We start from the raw sequence: 18,527 nt of genomic DNA, 5'->3' as shown, positions 1-18,527 counted from the left end.
CAAATATTGTATGGAAAATAAATGTTTATAATGAAATAAATTGGACATAGACCACCATCATATTATAAACATTTTTATTTAATGTATGACAGTTTTAAAGGTTTGAAAATGAGAGAAATACTGTAGGTTGAAATGAACCGTGCATATACTTGAACACAAACTGTGCAGCAGGAATGTGAATGTGAGCCAGGAGACCGAAGCGTGCTGAAGTCCACAGAGGACAGCTGACAGAGTTGAGTAATGGTGCTTTATTGTAGCTGGGCTCTGCATGTACAAACACCAGGAGCCCACAGGTCAAAGGTGGAGGGCGTGGCTACAAATCTTATCAACTTAAGTGCTCCATCCTAAAAAACAAGAAAGATGTGTGAGTTGATTAACTTAGAACATCTCAGTTTTTGATATATTCCCAGTTCCTTGAACTGGGATTTTGTCCATATGCGTCCACAGTTCTGGCCAGAAGGAGCCCGGTGTTCCCATTATTGCAGTCTCCTGACGGAATTCTTTCAGGGTTCTAGATGTGTTCTGAATGGTAACAGATGATGGTGACGTTTCCATCGTGTGTCAGCGGGAACTGGTCGTTGTTCTAATCCTCTCGTTTCATCAAAGGCAAGCGAGGGTGACTTGGCACAAGCACACGGGGGCTTTCAGAGCGCATGTGACATTGCAGGGATCATCCGTTTTGGAGCCTGGACTCGGAACAGCTGGCTAGGTGCAGGAGTTCAGACAACCAGGTGACCTGACCAATTTATCATGTGCAGTGAAGAGTGAGGGGTTATTGTAGAGTCAGACGTTAGTGAGGTACTGATGTCCTTTCACATGTCTAGAAACGGGGCTGTGGTAAGGGTTTAGTTTTTCAGAATGAAAGCGAAGGTGGTCTTTCAGCGGAGGCGGGTGGTGGGTGAGTTATCTAAAACAGAAATGCTGCACAAGGAAAGTCGCACAGAAGTAAATATTGAGGGTGATTAGTGTTTAGGAAAAGCTATACCTAAAAGATAGATCGATAACGGCAAAGAAAAAAGATACCAACCTATGCGGCTTTTGGATTGCACTCCTCTGTAAGGGAAAAAAAAAAAATCACAGTCATTATCATCATCATCCTCGTTGTTCTTTTTCTCATCATCCTTGTTGAGGCTGTAAAATGAAGCGATTCAGATTTACCGTTCTGGGGCAGGATGACAATGTTGTCCTTCTCGATGCCCGTGTCCAGGCAGAACTGCTCGAACCTCTGCAGCAGCTCGGGCCTCAGGTCCGGGGTCCTGCCTGTCGGATCACACACCCGGATCAGTGCAGCACGGCCAGGCCGCGAGGCACAGCCTGACCGCTCAGCAAAACGAGTCGCGTCCTAGTTTCACTTCTGCCGTCTTCTCGCTCTGCGAGCTGTCCCTCGTGCTGTGCTGTGCTGTGCTTCCCGTCTGAAGCCTTTTTTGGCCTTGATGTGAATGATTTCGGAATTGTGTCCCACAATTCAATACGAAACGGGAAGAATGCGGTTTGTCGTTCAATGTGATCTGATTTAATTGTGTGCTGACGCATGCCTTCTGTGCATGACGTGAGTGCAGAATAGAGAATAGAAAATCATCCGTGTGATGAAAGGGATATATATATATATCTTAGCTTCTAAGTCGAGTTATTACATCAGGGCCGTGAACTGCGGTAAGCGGTGTGCTTTCCTGTTGCCTTTGTGTGCTTGCAGTGATGTATTCACAAGAGCCAAGCAGGAAAGGCAAAGCCTTTCTCTAGTTTAAACATGGAGACCTGTCTGAGAAGCTGGAAGTCCAGCCTCCATGCTAAGGAAGTCCTGAATTTTCACGCCGCATGAACGCTTGATCCCTCTTGGCGAACGTTCCTGTATTTGAATTTCAAGTGTCAAGGAATTGAAGTTTACGCAGCACTAACGCATGCTTTTAAGTCCGAGGTTAACTCCAGGGGGGTGATGTGTGAGTGTCCTGTACAAGCAGTCGAGAAGGGGGGCGGGTCTGCCGTTCTCTTACCGTACAGCTTGTTCAGGATGTCCGTGCGGCCGGCCTTGGTCTTGATTGTGTGGGTCAGGATGTACTCGTCGTATTTCGCCTCCACCACTCGCAAGTCATTACTGTTGCCCCAGCCTGCGAAGAGGGACGCGGTACGTTTACGCTGCCGGGAGCACGGACACCTGTCTTTCACTCTGGGAGGCTCATGGAGAAACATCTTACAAATCTGTTCTTGACAGTAGGGCAGCCGCACTCTGTCGGCGCTAAGGGCTACATCCCCATCCCCTTCCCCCCTGGTACAGACGGGACACGGACTGGCAGGCAGGACACAATCCAGACCCTTCAGATCTCTGCTAAGGTGCAGATGAATGTGTTGTCTTTTGCTTAGCGTGCCTGACATGAAATGATCCACTTCGAGCTCATGACCTGCTGATGAAGCGCTCGTGCGGTCAGACGCCCGTGGGTGCAGGGCCCCAGGGGACAGGTGCTCACTCACGTTTGCTGTAGTAGGTGAAGCGGCCAGGGGTCTCTGTCTTTTGGGCCAGGTGGTTCATTTCCCAGCAAGTGCCGTCTGTCCTGCAGGGAACAGGGAGAAACGGAGGACTCGTTTACCCGTCCCGGGACGGACAACCACAGATTCCTCCGGTCTTTACCGCTCTGGTGCCGACTATGGCTTAAATAATTACTCGGGTTAGCTTGAAAGCCTCTCTGTGGGACGAGACAGAAGAACACGTGTTGTTTCTGCTTTAAGCTCTCCGCTTCTAAAGAGCTTGGACTTTCTGCTTTAAATGTAAAGACCTTTTAGCCAGTATAGGATGCACTGTGATGGCAGCACAATGCTCTCGACGCGAGAGAACGTTTTTCTTACTAGATTAGCCTCTAATTATATACATCCTCCGGTTTATAGGTGAGTCCCAGGAGCATGGGCAGAAATGCCTTCTAAAAGCTGGAATGAGCGACTGAGAAACTGGCACAAAAGGCAAAGAGGAGATGAAAGATGGGCAGCCTGGAAAGTCGGCCCACAAGCATGCCAGCCCACTCAGACATGCCCCTGTAAAAACACCAGAGCACGGTCGGACCTCGTGGAAGACTGCAGAAGCATGCTGCACCGGAGAGGGAGCGTGCCTGTGTGGTACTCACTTCCTGCTGCTGTAGCTCATGTCCATGTCCCCCTCTGCTGTGGGGGTCAGCACCATGGTGCCCTGCTTCATGTCCGCCTTCTTCGACACAAACCAGTGGGCGTTGGTGGCAAAACCGATCAGGTGCCACTTCCCCGCGCACTGCCCGGGAGAACAGGGAGGGACGCACTGGTTAGTAACACGCGTGAGGAAACTCTCACCTGGGCTGTGTGTTATCTCCAGTGAGCAGGACACAACTGCCCATAATCCCAGGGTGCAAACCTCCCGGAGGATATGGCAACCACTTCAGCTTTTCAAAAACTGAAGAGGGAAAAGACTGAAGCAATTCGTGCATTTATTTATGTTCTTGCATCTGGAAAGACTAAAACAGGTTTTGTGTCTGTAGTTGATCCACAGTGGGTAAATAGAACTAAAAACACTGGACAACACAGATTTAGAAAGATCTGCTCTTGACAGCTATACATCGTTTCACTTTGAGAGGAGAGCACTGTTGCTCTGACTTTCCTGTCTTTCTAGACTGTGTCTATCAGAAGGACAGGCTCACCTGCTGCAGGTCGAAATCCTCAGGGGGCAGGACCTCCGCAGAGACAGCCAGCACGCACAGCAGGGCTCCTAGCATTCCCAGCATCCTGTAGCTCGTCCTGGCCGGTGGGTTCAGAAGCTCTCGAAGGAATCAGGATGTGCTCAGAGAGTCGAGAGAGAGTCCTGTGTCCCGGCCCATTGAAGGAGTCCTTTATTTATACCAGAGCTGGAGCTGAGCTTACATAAAAAATCACCCCCCCCCCCACACACACACACCCACCCCTCTACCAATCTCCCGAAAGCCCAGCTCAAAACAAGCACCCCCCCCCCCCCTCCGGGCTGAACTAATTGCAGGGGTTATACAACAGGCATGTTTGCAGCCCAACCCAGGCACTGCCTGAACAGACACAGCGGGGGATGACCCAGTGCTGTTTTGTTTTTGCTCCCCTCCCTCCCACAGCGATGCAGGTTCAGACAGGCCCAGAGCTGGAGCGGATCAGAGCTCTGCCTCCGTCCCGGGCCCGGGTTCGAAGCTACTGCTGCCGCGGTTCGATCCGGTTCGAGTGGAATCAGAAGGAAAAGGTGCAGGAATTCCGTAGGACTGTTCCCGGGCCATCGCTCAAGGTGAAGTTACAAACGTGACACGGTGTGGGCTTATAAACAAGAGCCCATTTCACCTCCCAGCCCCGGTGAATCGCTCTGGTTTCGGACGATGAGAACGAATCCGTTCGGAGGCCCGTATTGTGTCACATGAGCAAAGCGCGTAAACGGCGTCAAAAAGTAAAGTATTGTGACGCATACGGCCACCATCGCAGGTTGTGCGAGCCGGCTTACCAGCGCGGTGACGTCACCGCCCTTCCCTGTGGATAGCAGGGACTGCAGCCGCCGGGCTGACGGGAGATTTTCCCTTGAGCTCAACTGGCCGGGTCCCTGTTGAGTGACGCCCGTGTCACGGATGTCTGAAAAACGAGACGCACCGTGGAGAGGCAGGAGAGCAAAAATGACCCTATGCGTAGCGGCGAGACGGGGAGTTAGCCCGGGCTCATTAGTGCAAAGAGTTCAGGAGTGCCGTATAGAAACCTATAATAATAATAATTGTTTACACTTATATAGCACTTTTCTGGACACTCTACTCAAAGCGCTTTATAGGTAATGGGGATCCCCACCACTAACACCAGTGTGCAGCCCCCACCTGGATGATGGGACGGCAGCCATAGTGCAGCAGAACGCTCACCACACACCAGCTCTCAGTGGGGAGGAGAGCAGAGTAATGTAGCCAATTCATAGATGGGGATTATTAAGAGGCAATGATTGGTAAGGGCCAATGGGACATTTGGCCAGGACACCGGGGTTACACCCTTACTCTTTTCGAGAAACGCCCTGGGATTTTTAATGACCACAGAGAGTCAGGACCTCGGTTTTACGTCTCATCTGAAGGACGGCACCTGTTTATAGTATAGTAGCCCCGTCACTATACTGGGGCATTAGGACCCACATGGACCGCAGGGTGAGCGCCCCCCGCTGGCCCCACTAACACCTCTTCCAGCAGCAACCTTAGTTTTTCCCAGGGGGTCTCCCATCCAGGTACTGAGCAGGCTCACACCTGCTGAGCTTCAGTGGGCTGCCAGTTGTGAGTTGCAGGGTGATATGGCTGCTGGCAGCTCTCAGGTAGCGGACGTGGGGCGACCTGGTGCTAGGCGGGTCTCAGGACATCCGAACGTCAAAGCTGAGCGAGGGCAGAGAGCAAGACCAGGAAATATATAGTCCCAGAGGGGGAGAGCAACACCGGAAGGACAGCAAAGAACCGGAAATGAAAGACAGGACAGAGAAGGAGCGTCCTCTGGCTGCAGAGGGCGTGACAGCCCGAGGCCCGGGTTCGAGTCCCCAGCGGGGACATACTCCACTTTTTAATGTCTTTTGTTATGTCCATACAAATGGACATACTCCATTTGTATGTCAAGTGGACATACTCCAGTTTTTCTTAATTGCTGCCCCTCAGTGGAATCATTAAAACTCGGCAACCTCGATACCAGATCCATGTATGCGATAAGAGATGTACGAATACATCAAGAATATCACAAGTACAGGGTGACATCATACGCTAGATATTCCCATGAACTAAAGGAGGAAAAAAAAACGTGACTTCATTTATAATTATACAGTTAGTGTACTTACTGTAATGTTACCCTAAAATGCTATATCTTGAAAACAACACACCATCCAAGTACCCAACCTCAGACATGCAATAGTGTAACCACACACGCACGCTGGATCTCCAAGACAAAAATATAAACGTGTTTGGGAATATTGGCTCAAGTGTCACCGTTATCCAAAGACTGAACACCAGCTAGTCATTATCATTTAAAGATGATGGATTTTTATCCCGCGGTCAAAAATAACAAGGGGTATGAGTTGAGAAACGCAACTGTTTGACAAAATCAAATCATCCTGGTTTGTTTTTTTTTTTCCCGGTTGTGACTTTTTAATACACACACGCGCGCTTGCGAGTGCAGGCACTAAAAAAACAACCTCACCAACAGGACAAAACACCGCCCTCCAGGACGTTCTGCTGCTAAAAAGCTCTCATGATTTAGCAAGCCGGAGATAATAAAACAGACTGTTATGCTGTCAGCTCTTTATAGGGTAAACAGAATTCCTGAGCAGCACGGCGGGCTTTGACATAACCTGGCAAGCAGACGGAACGCAAGCTAGGTGGTCTGTCCAAGGAATACTACTATAATAGACCGCTACTATAATAGACAATAGCGGTCACATTTGTCTTTCTGTCTATGTGGTGTTTTGTAGCCTAATAAAAACAACAAGAAAGCAGTTGAAGCTAAGGGTTTAGAGGGTTGCCGTAAAAAAACTCTTCATTTTCGTTTTGACTTTTGAGCTCATGTCGGGAAGTCCATCGGCGCTGCCGGCATTCCACATTCACAAACCTGCGACAGAATCAATAGAAAACAACGTTTTAAAAAGGGGGGTCAGTTAAAAACTGCTGAGACACCATGAAAAGAGCAGGAGAAGTCCCCGACACACGTGTGCCGGGATAGCGTGATCTGCGGAGGAATTCGCCCCGGGCGCTGTGGGAGCCTCTGCTGGCAGAGGGCACGGTTCCCGTAGAGCTTCACCTTGTCACGCCACTGTCTGCACCTCCGAGGCCCGTGAGCACTAGTCTCTTAACACGCACCAGCCAGGGGCGCCACCTGCACCTACTGTACAGCACCCAACTCCAGTACGAAGAACCCTAGATCATTACAATCCCCACCATAACATCATCAGCAACCCTAATTGTTACTGCTGTGTTATTGCTTGTAACTGCTGAACAGAAGCACTTCACACACAGAAGAGCCCAGCAGGGATGCACTCATAGTTTCCACTTGTGTCCTGTGGTGGGTGTTCCTCTCCGGCCCCGCCTATCAAGACGTGACAGTCCACTCTCCCTGTGCCGTTCCACCTGGCCAGCGGCTTTAGACAACCACCTCGTCCAATCGAGGAGCTGGCTGGGCCGGAGTCTCACCTGGCCCACGCCTGGCACAAGGCCGGTTGTAGCCACGTTTCTTGTTTTTTCAAAAAGGTCTGGCCGACGCCATAGCGACGCGTGGGCTTGGCGTAGAGAAAAATGGGGGAAAAGAAGTCTAGAAACCAGAAGGGTCACTCACGCAAGATGTGGAATTCGTCCGCCGACTCGCAAAAGCCTGCGAAAGGAGAAGGCAGTGTCAGTGCTAGGCCTCCTGTCCCACCGAAGCAATTGAGCCCACCTGCTGCCCCCTGTGGCGGTGTGAACACCTTGGCTGCGTTGGCACACCCTGTGAGCCCACCTGAAGCTCACTGCATCTCTCTGTCTCCCAGCTGCAGGTGGGCCCCCATGTATCAGACGTACAGTATAGTTCCCGACGCGTTTCGGGATTTCATCCAGCTACGTTCAGGAATCACTTAGGGCACTATGGGATGTTGGTGGGCTGACGTCTATCCCAGGCCACAAGGTGGAACACGCAGACTCCACACAGAGGGTATCCCAGTCTGCAACCCAGGGCTGAAGCACCTTCACACCACCATGCTGCATCTTTGGGGTCTTCATTGAATTTTAAAAATGCAACTTCCTCTACAATGAATGTGTGCCAGTGGGCTAGCTTCGGTGTTAGCTGGTGTGTGTGTTTATGAAGTGTAACAGGAGTGTGTTAGGCAGCAGGTGAGCTGCTAGTGAACGTCTCTCCGGAGTGCGGTGCTGGGGAGGCTGACCGCGGGCTGCCAGGCGCACGCTCACCGTATTTGGGGAAGTAATAAACTGAGTCGATGCTGATCTTTTGGTCCTGGGCTAAATCCTCATACATGTTAAGGATGTCTTCTGGGATCTCTGTCGACCGCCCTGAGGAAGAAGAGAGGAGATCAGAGGCCGTCTCTTACTGTGGCCATGCGGAAAGGGCGTGCCGTGTCTCACAGCTTAGTGCCATTAGACCTGTGCGAGCCAGGCCTCAGGACCAGGGAGGGTGAGATCAGTTCGGGCTGTACGCCTGTCTGTGGACCCTGTGTCAGGTCCTGGTCCTCACTAACACGACACTAACACGGTCCTCTCTGAGGTCAATTAAACACCAACCACTCTCACCGGCTGTTTGTGCAGACGAACAAGTAAAGGTTTATTCCACACTGAAAAGAGAAGAAAAGAAACACAATTTTTCGGCTGTGGAGCCTTCTTCTTCAAAGAAGAATAAACCTTTACTTGTTCGTTTGTGGCCTACGCATGCTGACGCAGCTCCCTACTTGAACTAAGCTTGCGCAGGCTATAGTACACTGCTGAATCCCTTTCTCATTCTGCAGCGGTGAAGCATCCGGCGGTTCGAGCTCAGTTTGATATAAGGTTGAAACAGGTTTATTATGGAGCCCCCTGGAGAGAAAGGCAGCCCTGCTTGGCTCTGAAAGCCAGGCTTTGCCAAGTTTTTTTATACAGCTGCACTTGAGGAATGCTTGCGTTAAGAAAGAAAGCATATTTGCACACTTATTAACAAGCGTCACACAATGGTAATATTCAAACACTAGAACGCAAAAGGCTTCACAAGCTGTTAAACACCTCCTCAGGGGTCAAAATGACTAAATACCGATCCCGGAGCTACAACAGATGGGTCGCTTTCCAAACATGAAGAAAAATCAATTTGATTCGAACTAAACTCGACCCTAAGTTTGCCCGGGTGCTGTCGCTGTGTCACCAGGCGTGGCTATTGTCTCTACCCACCGTACAGCTTGATGGTGATCTTGCCCCGCTTCTGGTAATACAGGATGGCGTAGCCTCTGTAGTCTGTCTTGGCGACCACAATGTCGATGTTATTGGATGTCCCGGGGCCTGAGGAGTGAGACTCGGCAAGTAGCAGCATGTGCTTCTCTGTTAGTATCTCAGAGTTCAATGTCAGTCAGCCAACCGATTTTAGCTTTGCTGTAGTGCCCTTTGTAGGAGTTTGTCACCGAGAATCACCCAACCTGCTGTGAATGGTGCTGATGTAATGGAGCTCTCCTTGGTCACGAGCCTCACCTGAACAGAGGGTGCATACCCACTGTGCACATAGAGAATCCTTGAATAAGACCGATTTCTGCAGCAGACGGAGGAGTGCTCTATTACCTGACCACATCACGCAACAGTAACATTGCAATGTCAAAGCAACAGTTTGTAATGCAAAAACATCCCGGATGAATGTGCAATTAAAAGCATCAGTCAGATTTTGGGAACTGCACCCTAAGGTTTAGCACCAGTGATCTATGAGAAACATCCAGGAAGATACAAAGTGAAAACTTGATCTGTTAATTTCGGTTTTGTCATTTGGTCAAGATGTTTATACTCGCAGTATCCCGTGTGTATTCCATGTGTGTGTATTGTGTGTACTGTAGATGCCCTCCTCAGCTCGTCCTCCTGGAGGAGACTCTGTGCAAAGGGCCCTGGGCTGCCACAGCAGCCAGTATCGAGTCTCTCTGGGGACCACGCTCCTGTGAAGGCAGACTGACCTTTGAGGAGGAACCGGCCCTTGGTTGGGGTGAGATGGTACTCCTGGCGAATGTCCCAGCACTGCAGATCCCTGTGCGCGCACACACACAGACACAGAGAGAAAACACACTTTCTCACCCAGATTCCCCTTGTAATACGACAGCAAAGCACCAGGACTGCTGACGTTCTGCAAAGTATTAGATTGTAGATCTAATTAGATTAGATTTATTGATCAGCACTGAGGTTAAATGCTCACAACATGCTTTCGAGTTGAAATAATGATGGACGGTCTTTTTTAAGAATAATACATAATTACAATACATAATTTTTTAAGAGAGAGGGACCACCAGCACTGAGCACTGCAGTGCTACTGGGCCCTGTCCCTGCCTGTGTGCAGCCATGAGACACTACAAATGTAGGAGGGATAACATGCAAATTCAACTACAAGCCTGATTCTTCCCGATTTAAAATGAGGCCCTGTTTGCACCCCAAACTGTTTCTAACACATTTTTAAAGTTCTGTTGCTATGACAGAACTCTCTTAGGAAATTTGACAATGTGGAGAACAAGATGTGAAATTCTCTGAAAGTGAAGGCAGATGTACAGAATCCGCTGTGGGCATTACTGATCACATTTCTACCGCCATCTCCAGGCAAACGGATCAAAGTCTGATCCGTGAGTCTGCCAGAGAGGCTCACACACACACGCCCGGACCTGTGAGGTGAACTCAGCAGTCTCTCCTGCACCGAATCCCATCTTTCCGGACTTGTGTTACACAAGACGAGCACAGGCGAAGGGAATATCTTTTGTGGTTACCAAACTGCTTGCCAAGGAACTTTTCCAGTTAGGACAGGTTTCACGAGAATAAAAGACAAAAACAAAATGAACAACTCCCAACTTTGATATGCACGTGAGGGGATTGGAACGCATCGGGTTAAGAAACTCAGAGCCTTTCCAATCTTTAGCTTCCAGCTCCAGTTAGTTCTGTATCAGGTGCTTTGAGAAGCCACCTTTAAAGGCGCTATATAAAATAAAGTTTTTTATTATTATTATTAAACAACAGACTGGTGAAGAAATGTCTTTCTGTGACAACTCCCTATTTCTTTAATACATAACAATGCAGCCCTCATCGGGGCATGGGCAGGGCTGAGACTGAGGTTGTGTTTAGAGATGTGTGTCCCCACCACAGGCTGCAGATACTCTGCAGTGGTGTAGACTAAGCGCTGAAAAAAACAGCAAGTTGTGGACACCAGTTACACTGGTGATTAAGGGCCCAGTTGGAACCAGCAGAGACAGGACTGAGAAGCACAGATGTAGGACAGTTTTAGAAATGGGTGAATTAAGAAAGTAAGGCACCCTCCCAGTGCCTTCGTCGCTACTGTCCTTCAGTGTTAAATGAAATGTTTGCCTTCCGGATTCAACTTTTCATGGTGGGGTTGCCCAGCTTGTGCTGTCTGTACTTACAGCTTTCTCAGTGTGCTCACGGACAGGAGGGACTTGGCGGAGGTCTGGGGAGACTTGGGGGGCACTTTCAGGGTTATGGTGGTGCCCTCCAGCACCGCGTTACTCTGTCGGAGAGACTCGCACTCCGACGCCACACCGATCAGGAACCACTTCCCAGACATCTGCCGAGAGAGAGAGAGAGCAGCCATCAGCAGATCTGGCCAACTGGCAGAGAGCTTTCATTGCACCGAAGAAAATACATTCCCTGTTTGGCTGAAATTATGATTAATCATAAGATAGCTCCAGATGCCTATCAAGGAACATAAAACCCAGTACTGTGAAAATGAACAAAACCTACTGTATTTTTTTAATTAACTGATTATGGAAATTGATTATCCAGATAGTGTGTTTGCCAGGATGCTACTCTGGAGAAAACGACTTTGAATTACATCTCGCTGACATGTCTGATTGACCTCATAAAAGAGAGGTTCATTCTACTCTGAAAACATTTTCTTCAAGTGTGAGGTGTATCACAAAAGAGCATCTATTCATTCTTTCTGGTTTTCAGAGTGGAATTAACCTTTACTTGTTTTTGTGGCCAACACGTGCTGACGCAGCCCCCCGCTCGAAGCTCATTCAGAAAAGCCTCTGCACAGTCACAGCCTTGTTCCTGGAGTGTGGTGGAGCTATCTTGTTTACATCCTGTGTGACATGAGTCACCTGGCTGAAGACATCACTCGAAACACTTAAGCTAAGCAGGTAAGCTTTAGGATCACCCATACATTGACATACATACATTGACCCCCAGCTGTGTCTCTGTGAGCCTCATGGAGAGCAAGCTGGGGTATGCGAAAAGACAAATTCCTAATGCAAGAAATTGTATTTGGTCAATAAAGTGATCTTATCTAAGTGATTAACGCCTCTCACAGCGGGGCTCCAGACAGCGCGTACAGTACCTGGTCCAGGTTGAAGTCCTCCTGGACGGCGATCTTGTCGATGGGGCTCTCCTGCTGTCTCCGCCTGCTGGGCCGTGCGGCTCCCCCTGTGTCCGGCAGACACAGCGCCCACACGGCCAGCACAAACACGCAGCACGCAGCACGGACACCGGCCATCCCTCGGCTCGTGGAGATGAGGCAAGTCCTGCTCTGTCCTCAGCGTCTGTCCCCTGCTCTCTCACTCTCACTCTTCCTCAGTTTGTCAAGCCCACTGTCCTTCTGTCTCTGTGCAGCTTCTTCCTTGTGTCTCTTTCTGGCCTGCCAAGGAGGGGATCTGACCTTTAGCAAAGCAAACAGAGATTGCTTATTTACAGAAACAGGCCCATGACTCCCGAGTGTATGATTAATCCAGATAGGTGAGATTAGGGGCAGGGATGCATTTCAAAATTCCCCTTGAAGAATTTTTTGGGGGGCTTTGTCCATTTCTGTTGGATGTGAAGAGCTGCTTCCTGTGTGGCAGGGGTAACACTGGGAGTTTTTCGTTTCTAACCACAATCCTGCAAAGGAGATCAGGACTTCACCTCCTTATCTGTGCCATTGAATTCAGTAGACTTTTGGCAGTGCTGATTTATGGTGCTCTTCAGTATCGAAACCAGCTCCACATCTCAAAAGCAACTGGAATTGCACTTTTATTACATCAGTGGCACTTCTGTGCTTTTCATATCAACACCTGAGTCAGGCTCTGCATCTAAGAGTCTGTGGGGGCTGTATTTGTGCTGGTGATTCACAGGTCACCTCTGCTTCTGGGCTATCATTTATGACAAAGCCATGCTCTGGTGCTCCTGGCACTCTTGTCCAGGTCTCCCAATATTCCTTTGCTAAAAATTTTGAAAAGTTTTTACTGTGAAGGTTGGGGTTTTGAAAGCTATGAAAACACGAGTGAAAACAGCAGCGTGTTTTGAGCCTCCTCCGTGTATTTGGCGCCCTCTATAGTGATCCAGTGGCACTGCAGTCATGCTCTAAATTCTGGACATACTGTACTGCATCTGATCTGAAAGATAAGGACACAAACACTGGAGAGCAGACCTAAGGGTTTACTGCTCTGTTAAATAACGATTGTAGACTGTTAATAGAATACAGACTAGAAAGAGTTTAACTTCTTTATAAAGAATGTTAAAGGAAGACATTAAAGGAAGGAAACTGAATACTACTTATCGTGTATTGCTTTTTAACTTTTTAACAGAGAAAGAACTGTAAAATGACAGCAGTTAAGCAGTGTGTGGTAAATGTAGTGCCAAAATTGGCGAGTGAAAATATATTGTGCTTCTAAATTCTGTATTCTGTCACTTGACTGAGAATTTTATTTCAGCTTAGTTTTTCCTAGCTGGATGGATTTTCAGCTGTTTTTTTCGGCCGGTAGAAATCACCCATGCCAATGTCAGTGTTAAGGAAGTCAGGTTTGGGGATTTCTGAGAGCCTCACACAGCATTAGTGCAACTGTTTTTTTCCATTGCATTCTTGAAAATGAGGCATATTTTGTACATTTTCAATGCTAAAAAACAGCTGCATCTACAATTGTGCTGTGCATGTCATTCAAATGCACCATATGTTAGTGGCTGAAACTAACAGATCAGACTCTGTAATAGAATTGTTTCCCTTAATGAATACGACATAGTGAATCCTACAACAAATGTTTCAGCACCTCAACATGATGCGTTCTACAGTTCAGACAACAGAATTGTCACAGTAGTGTGGATTGAGGCTGTGTGAACAGTACAGCACAGTACTGGCTGGTCATGACTGACGACAGCTCCCTTAGCCCTGTGCATTCTTCACAGAGGCTGAATCCTGAACATGGAGAGCTTCCTCAGCTGCACAGAAGTGCCCAGGACAGGAGGACCTGCTCAGGGAATACATACTGTAGCGCTCCGGGGTTCATGGGGGCATGCACCCTCACTGCTGCCGCCTCAGGTCTGCCCCCCACCGTCGGGGACTTGAACCCGGGCCTCTGGCATCAGTCAACAGGGACCCGGCCAGTTGAGCTCAAGGGAAATCTCCCCTCAGCCCGGCGGCTGCAGTCCCTGCTATCCAAAGGGAAGGGCGGAGACGTCACCGCGCTGGTAAGCCGTCTCGCACAACCTGCGATGGTGGCCGTATGCGTCACAATATTAAACCTGTGCCAGTAGAGTAGATAGATAGATACTTTATTGATCCCGTGAGGAAAATTGCAGAGTAGCATGGTGGCCCAGTGGTTACAATTGCTGTCTTGCAGTGCGGGGGCCCTGGATACAATTCCTGGGGTGCTAACTGTGTGAAGTTTGTACGTTTTCCCTGCGTTCATGTGGGTTTCCATCCACAGTCCAGAGACATGCTGGTAGGTTACTTGGGTTCTGGGAAAACTGGCCCTGGTATGAGTGTGTCTGTGTGTGCCCCATGATGGACTGGTGCCCCGTCCAGGGTGTACCCTGCCTTGTGCCTGTTTCTGCCAGGTTAGTCTCGGGTTGCACTGCGACCCTTTACTGGATAAAGCTGGTTAGACAATACATGGATGGAAGTGCACCTGTCTCCTCTGGTGCTGCTGCCTCTCCTTCAGCTGAAGGAATTCACAGTTCTAAGCTACCTGTACCCTCTTTGTGAGATTCTGATCTGTGTTGATCTGATACAGCAGATAATTTCCACAGGTTTTGACACCGAGGTCCTGATAACACTGGAGTGACTAGAATCGCTTTGGATAAACCGCAGTGAAGCTCAAACAGGGAAATGGTTTTGAATTTCTGTTGAGAGGGGTGACTTTGAATCAGCTAATAGATACACACTTTTATTTTAACTAAGTGCTTAAACCGTCAAATCAAATGATGAATAAAATGGAATTTTAATGTCTTTAATTCCCAACACATGTAAGCAATATAATCTTAGCGTATACACATTTAATTATAGTCGACACAAGTTTAGTTCACTGTATAAAATGAAGCACACCCTGCTTTAAATAATTAAACCAACCAAAATTCAAATGAAATAAACAGCATGCAGGTTTGCACTCACAAATAATTTTTCTCGGTATTATAAAATTTCTCGTTTCTCTCTACAACTTGTATATGGAATAGCAGATAGCGTAGCACACATAGTTCAAGTAGGGAGCTGCGTCAGCGTGCGCAGGCTGCAAAGGAACAAGTAAAGGTTTATTCCTGCTGAAGAGAGAAGAAAAGAAACAACGTTTTGGCTGTGGAGTCTTCTCTGGGTGTATGACACCCGAACACCTTTACTTGTTCCTTTGCAGATACATAAATATGTACTTTGTGGATCAATCAGTTACAGAAATTCAATAAAGCGTGGCCTTCCTGGACTCCACAGTAAAATGCCCTTTGAAAAACATCAAGCACTAACTGTTGAGATTGTTTTAATAGTTTATCAACTGCCGTAATAAAATGTAAATCGCAGAAAAAAAAAATGTCAATTGTCATTTTAGCACCAGCGTGTTCCAGAAGCTGTCGGTGAACTGACAAATGTCACGCAATAAACTCGAATCCAATATCAGTCTAAACTCAAGCCCGTCACCGACCACAGGGGTCGCAGTAACAGCACACTGAGCAGGTGGTGCCAGGTGGTCCAGTCACCCCTTTCAATAATAATAATAACATCACTTTATTAACCCTTTACAATTTCTTGCATTGGGAATTATCTTTTTGCATACCCCAGCTGGCTCTCCATGAGACACACAGACAGGGAGAGAAGCTGGGGGTCAGAGCACAGGGTCTGCCATTGTACAGCGCCCCTGGAGCAGTTGGGGTTAAGGGCCCTGCTCAGGGGCCCAACAGAGTAGGATTCCTCTACCAGCCACGGGATTTGAACCAGCAACCTTCCAGCCACAGGCACAGATCCTGAGCCACAGAGCCACCGCTCCGCCCCTAAGCTTCTTCAGCTGCACAGACTGGCTCACCCTGTGGGACTTCCGTTAAATCGGATACTTTCTAACGGGATCTTTTCTAAGCCTCTGCAGACCTATTAAAGATGTCGGTAACAATTCTGGAGCAGGGAAAGCTCAGATCTGTAGCACTGCCTGACCCACAGGGTGACAGAGTGAGGGTTAGATCTTTTTTAATAAAACATTACCCAAGGTGTCTGATATTGCTACCCCACTAAGGCTGAAGCTTGTTTGACTCCCTTGTCACAGAAAGTAGAAAACTTTTAGTGGCTTTGAAGAGGCAGAACCAGCCGAGTTCATAGTCCCTGATCAAACAAAACAATATGGCCCCCAGTGTCCCAAGACGGCCGTCAGTTTCTCAAGATGTCTGATGGTTTTTCCATATGGATGCTGGTTTCTCAGATGGCCACGATTCTTTCAAGGCGGCTGTCTCTTTCTCAAGGGAGATCAAGTCGAGGAGAAGAAGAGGCCACATTCTCTTTCTTCAATATGTTTTTATAAGGGGGAGCGGGTTTTGCTTTATGTGACCACGATCCAGTAATGAAATGAGGAGGTTAATGGCCTGCAGTGAGTGCAGGTCTCTGCTCAAGCAAAATGCTTCAATTCCCGTTTACTGTAAAAACACAAGTCTGCCAGTGGTCAGGACAAACACAGACCTGTGCACCTTTTCTTCATTTCTGATTCCACATGGTTTCATTTGAGCAAATTTGAAAGTATACTACCCCCAACAATAATTGCATTTCAAATGGCGATACTGAATGCCACAATATTGTGAATTTGTATACATACAATAAAACATACAGTGGAGAGATTAATCCTCTTTAATTTCTACCAATACCCACTATCCTCATTAATTTCATTGCTCAGAATAAATAACCTAGTCATCTCGAAGAAACACAGAATTGGCCTTTACTGAAAACCCAGAGTCATTTTCCTGTTTTTGCATTTTTTGTGGTTTTACATGAAACAATTCCCTCAACTCCAGTGCTATCAGTACATGTGTGCCAGAGCCTTTGGAATTAATCAGTTGATCTGCATCAGATAATACACCAGTTCAAAGAAAGACAATTCTTCATATGAGATGAGAATGATGGAGAGATAACAACAGCAGAGAAGGCGGGTTTGTAAGCTGTCTGTATCCCCCAGAGTGAGATCACACAGTGGGTTCTTCTCTGAGGCAGTGTCACCCCACTCTCAGTGATCAGTCATCAGTAAAGCCCAGTCAGTGTTGTACTACAGTTGTCTGTGGTTCTGGGATCCTGTAAAGAGGGTTGGCTCAGACCTCCTCACGTAGACCTCTATGGCTCAGACTCTGCTCATCTGGGGCACGTCATGAGCTGATTGAGACTGGGGTTCTCTAGGCACCCAACTGGTTGGTCAGGGCTGGGATTAGTCAGCCCAAGGACCTTAAGTTCTTGTCAAATCCTTGAACCTGCCGGTGCCCGCAATGACATTGGTAAGAAGCGTGCCATCCCTGCCTTCGCCACCGGCCCTCCTGCTGGGCGCAGTTGAGCTGGCATTGCCTCAGGTGCCAAAACGCTCTGCACATACTGTAGGAGTGTTGAGCCCACATGTCTCATTTTCTCTTGAGGATGGGCAGGAGTGAGAGCTCGGTCTTTAAAATAGTTAGCAAATTTCCAAATTAGGCAGATATGCGGTGGAAGGTTATTAAAAAAAAAAGCTACAGCATCCAATCCATAAAAGCACAGGCTAGGCAGCGTGATGGTCCGCACTGCTAACTCACAGCTCCAGGGTCCTGGGCTCGATTCTAGCTTGGGACATCTGTCTGTGTGGAGTTTGCATGTTGTGTGCTCTACCCAGGTTTGTTCAGGTTTTCTACAGGTGCTCTCATTTCCTGTGCCAGAAGGAATAGGTGGCTGTCTGACTCTAAATTAGCACTTTCTACAGGGCCTTCAAGGGATTTTTATATCTGGATGTTTGTGTTCACTACAATTAGTTCTGCCTTGCGAGCCTTGTGGCACATACAGAATACACTGCTTTGCAAAAGTATTGCTGTTGAGTTATAAAATATGTATCCACATTTTTTTTTAATTGTATGGTTTTTAATAAAAAAATTGAATGGTAAAGCTGAACACTTTTATGGGTGAAAGAATTTAAATGTCAGAAAAGAAAAAAATTAAACTATAATATTTTGATGGTTTGATATTTTGAGTATTCATACGCTTTTCTATGGCAAATCTAAAACAGTTCAGGTGGACAAAATTGCTTTAAGAGATTCCACAGTCAGCTGGATGGCCTGCATGTGCTATAAAAGTGATTGACTCGATTGCAGAATCAGTACGGATATCTCTGTTAAAAACTCTCAGGCAGGTAGAGAGTTTCAAGTAAAGATTCAAGTAAAGATGAGCCAGCAGCCACAGCACCCTGCAGCTCTCAACTGGCAGCCCACTGAAGCTCAGCAGGGTTGAGCCTGGACAGTACCTGGGACTCCTGGGAAGCTATGGCTGCTGCTGGAAGTGGTGTTAGTGGGACTAGAAGGGGGCGCCCACCCTGCGGTCGATATGAGTCCTAATGCCCCAGTATAGTAGTGGGGACACTGCCAGCTTTTGGATGAGACGTTAAACTGTCCTGACTCTCAGGGGTCATTAAAGATCCCCGGGCATTT

General features: G+C 47.9%; 2 protein-coding genes across 3 annotated transcripts; both read right to left on the bottom strand.

Annotated features, from left to right (window-relative positions):
• Positions 1 to 56: 56 nt before the first annotated feature.
• LOC148657931 (lipocalin-like) lies at positions 57 to 3,844 on the bottom strand. Of its 2 annotated transcripts, XM_088638643.1 has the most exons (7): positions 3,654 to 3,842; positions 3,111 to 3,250; positions 2,467 to 2,546; positions 1,992 to 2,105; positions 1,159 to 1,260; positions 1,028 to 1,053; positions 57 to 344 (listed from the first exon to the last, which is right to left on the bottom strand). In XM_088638643.1, the coding sequence occupies exons 1-6, from the start codon at positions 3,735 to 3,737 to the stop codon at positions 1,028 to 1,030; spliced, it is 546 nt and encodes a 181-aa protein (XP_088494769.1). In that variant the 5' UTR covers positions 3,738 to 3,842; the 3' UTR covers positions 57 to 344. The 2 variants fall into 2 exon arrangements, with proteins under 2 accessions (XP_088494769.1, XP_088494771.1); XM_088638645.1 differs by lacking the exon at positions 1,028 to 1,053 and having other exon boundaries at positions 57 to 364; positions 1,153 to 1,260; positions 3,654 to 3,844.
• Positions 3,845 to 5,985: 2,141 nt separating this feature from the next.
• On the bottom strand, positions 5,986 to 12,309 carry c8g (complement component 8, gamma polypeptide). Its single transcript, XM_088638642.1, has 7 exons — positions 12,001 to 12,309; positions 11,066 to 11,226; positions 9,623 to 9,693; positions 8,862 to 8,969; positions 7,899 to 8,000; positions 7,294 to 7,329; positions 5,986 to 6,573 (listed from the first exon to the last, which is right to left on the bottom strand). The coding sequence occupies exons 1-7, from the start codon at positions 12,154 to 12,156 to the stop codon at positions 6,566 to 6,568; spliced, it is 642 nt and encodes a 213-aa protein (XP_088494768.1). The 5' UTR covers positions 12,157 to 12,309; the 3' UTR covers positions 5,986 to 6,565.
• Positions 12,310 to 18,527: the final 6,218 nt, after the last annotated feature.

The sequence above is a fragment of the Lepisosteus platostomus genome, chromosome 7 (genome assembly GCF_059453375.1).
Source record: "Lepisosteus platostomus isolate fLepPlt1 chromosome 7, fLepPlt1.hap1, whole genome shotgun sequence".
NCBI classification, from domain to species: Eukaryota; Metazoa; Chordata; class Actinopteri; order Semionotiformes; family Lepisosteidae; genus Lepisosteus; species Lepisosteus platostomus.
Note: the sequence above shows the minus strand (reverse complement) of the source record. Positions and strands in the feature narration are given on the sequence as shown.

Coding starts and splice junctions, on each gene's coding strand:
- c8g (XM_088638642.1), bottom strand. CDS start 12,156: ATGGCCGGTGTCCGTGCTGCGTGCTGCGTGTTTGTGCTGGCCGTGTGG. Junction 11,227..12,000: donor AGGACTTCAACCTGGACCAG/GTACTGTACGCG, acceptor CTCTCTCGGCAG/ATGTCTGGGAAGTGGTTCCT. Junction 7,330..7,898: donor TTATTACTTCCCCAAATACG/GTGAGCGTGCGC, acceptor CTCCTTTCGCAG/GCTTTTGCGAGTCGGCGGAC.
- LOC148657931 (XM_088638645.1), bottom strand. CDS start 3,737: ATGCTGGGAATGCTAGGAGCCCTGCTGTGCGTGCTGGCTGTCTCTGCG. Junction 3,251..3,653: donor AGGATTTCGACCTGCAGCAG/GTGAGCCTGTCC, acceptor TCTCCCGGGCAG/TGCGCGGGGAAGTGGCACCT. Junction 365..1,152: donor CCTGCCCCAGAACGGTAAAT/CTGAATCGCTTC, acceptor TAATCAACTCAC/ACATCTTTCTTGTTTTTTAG.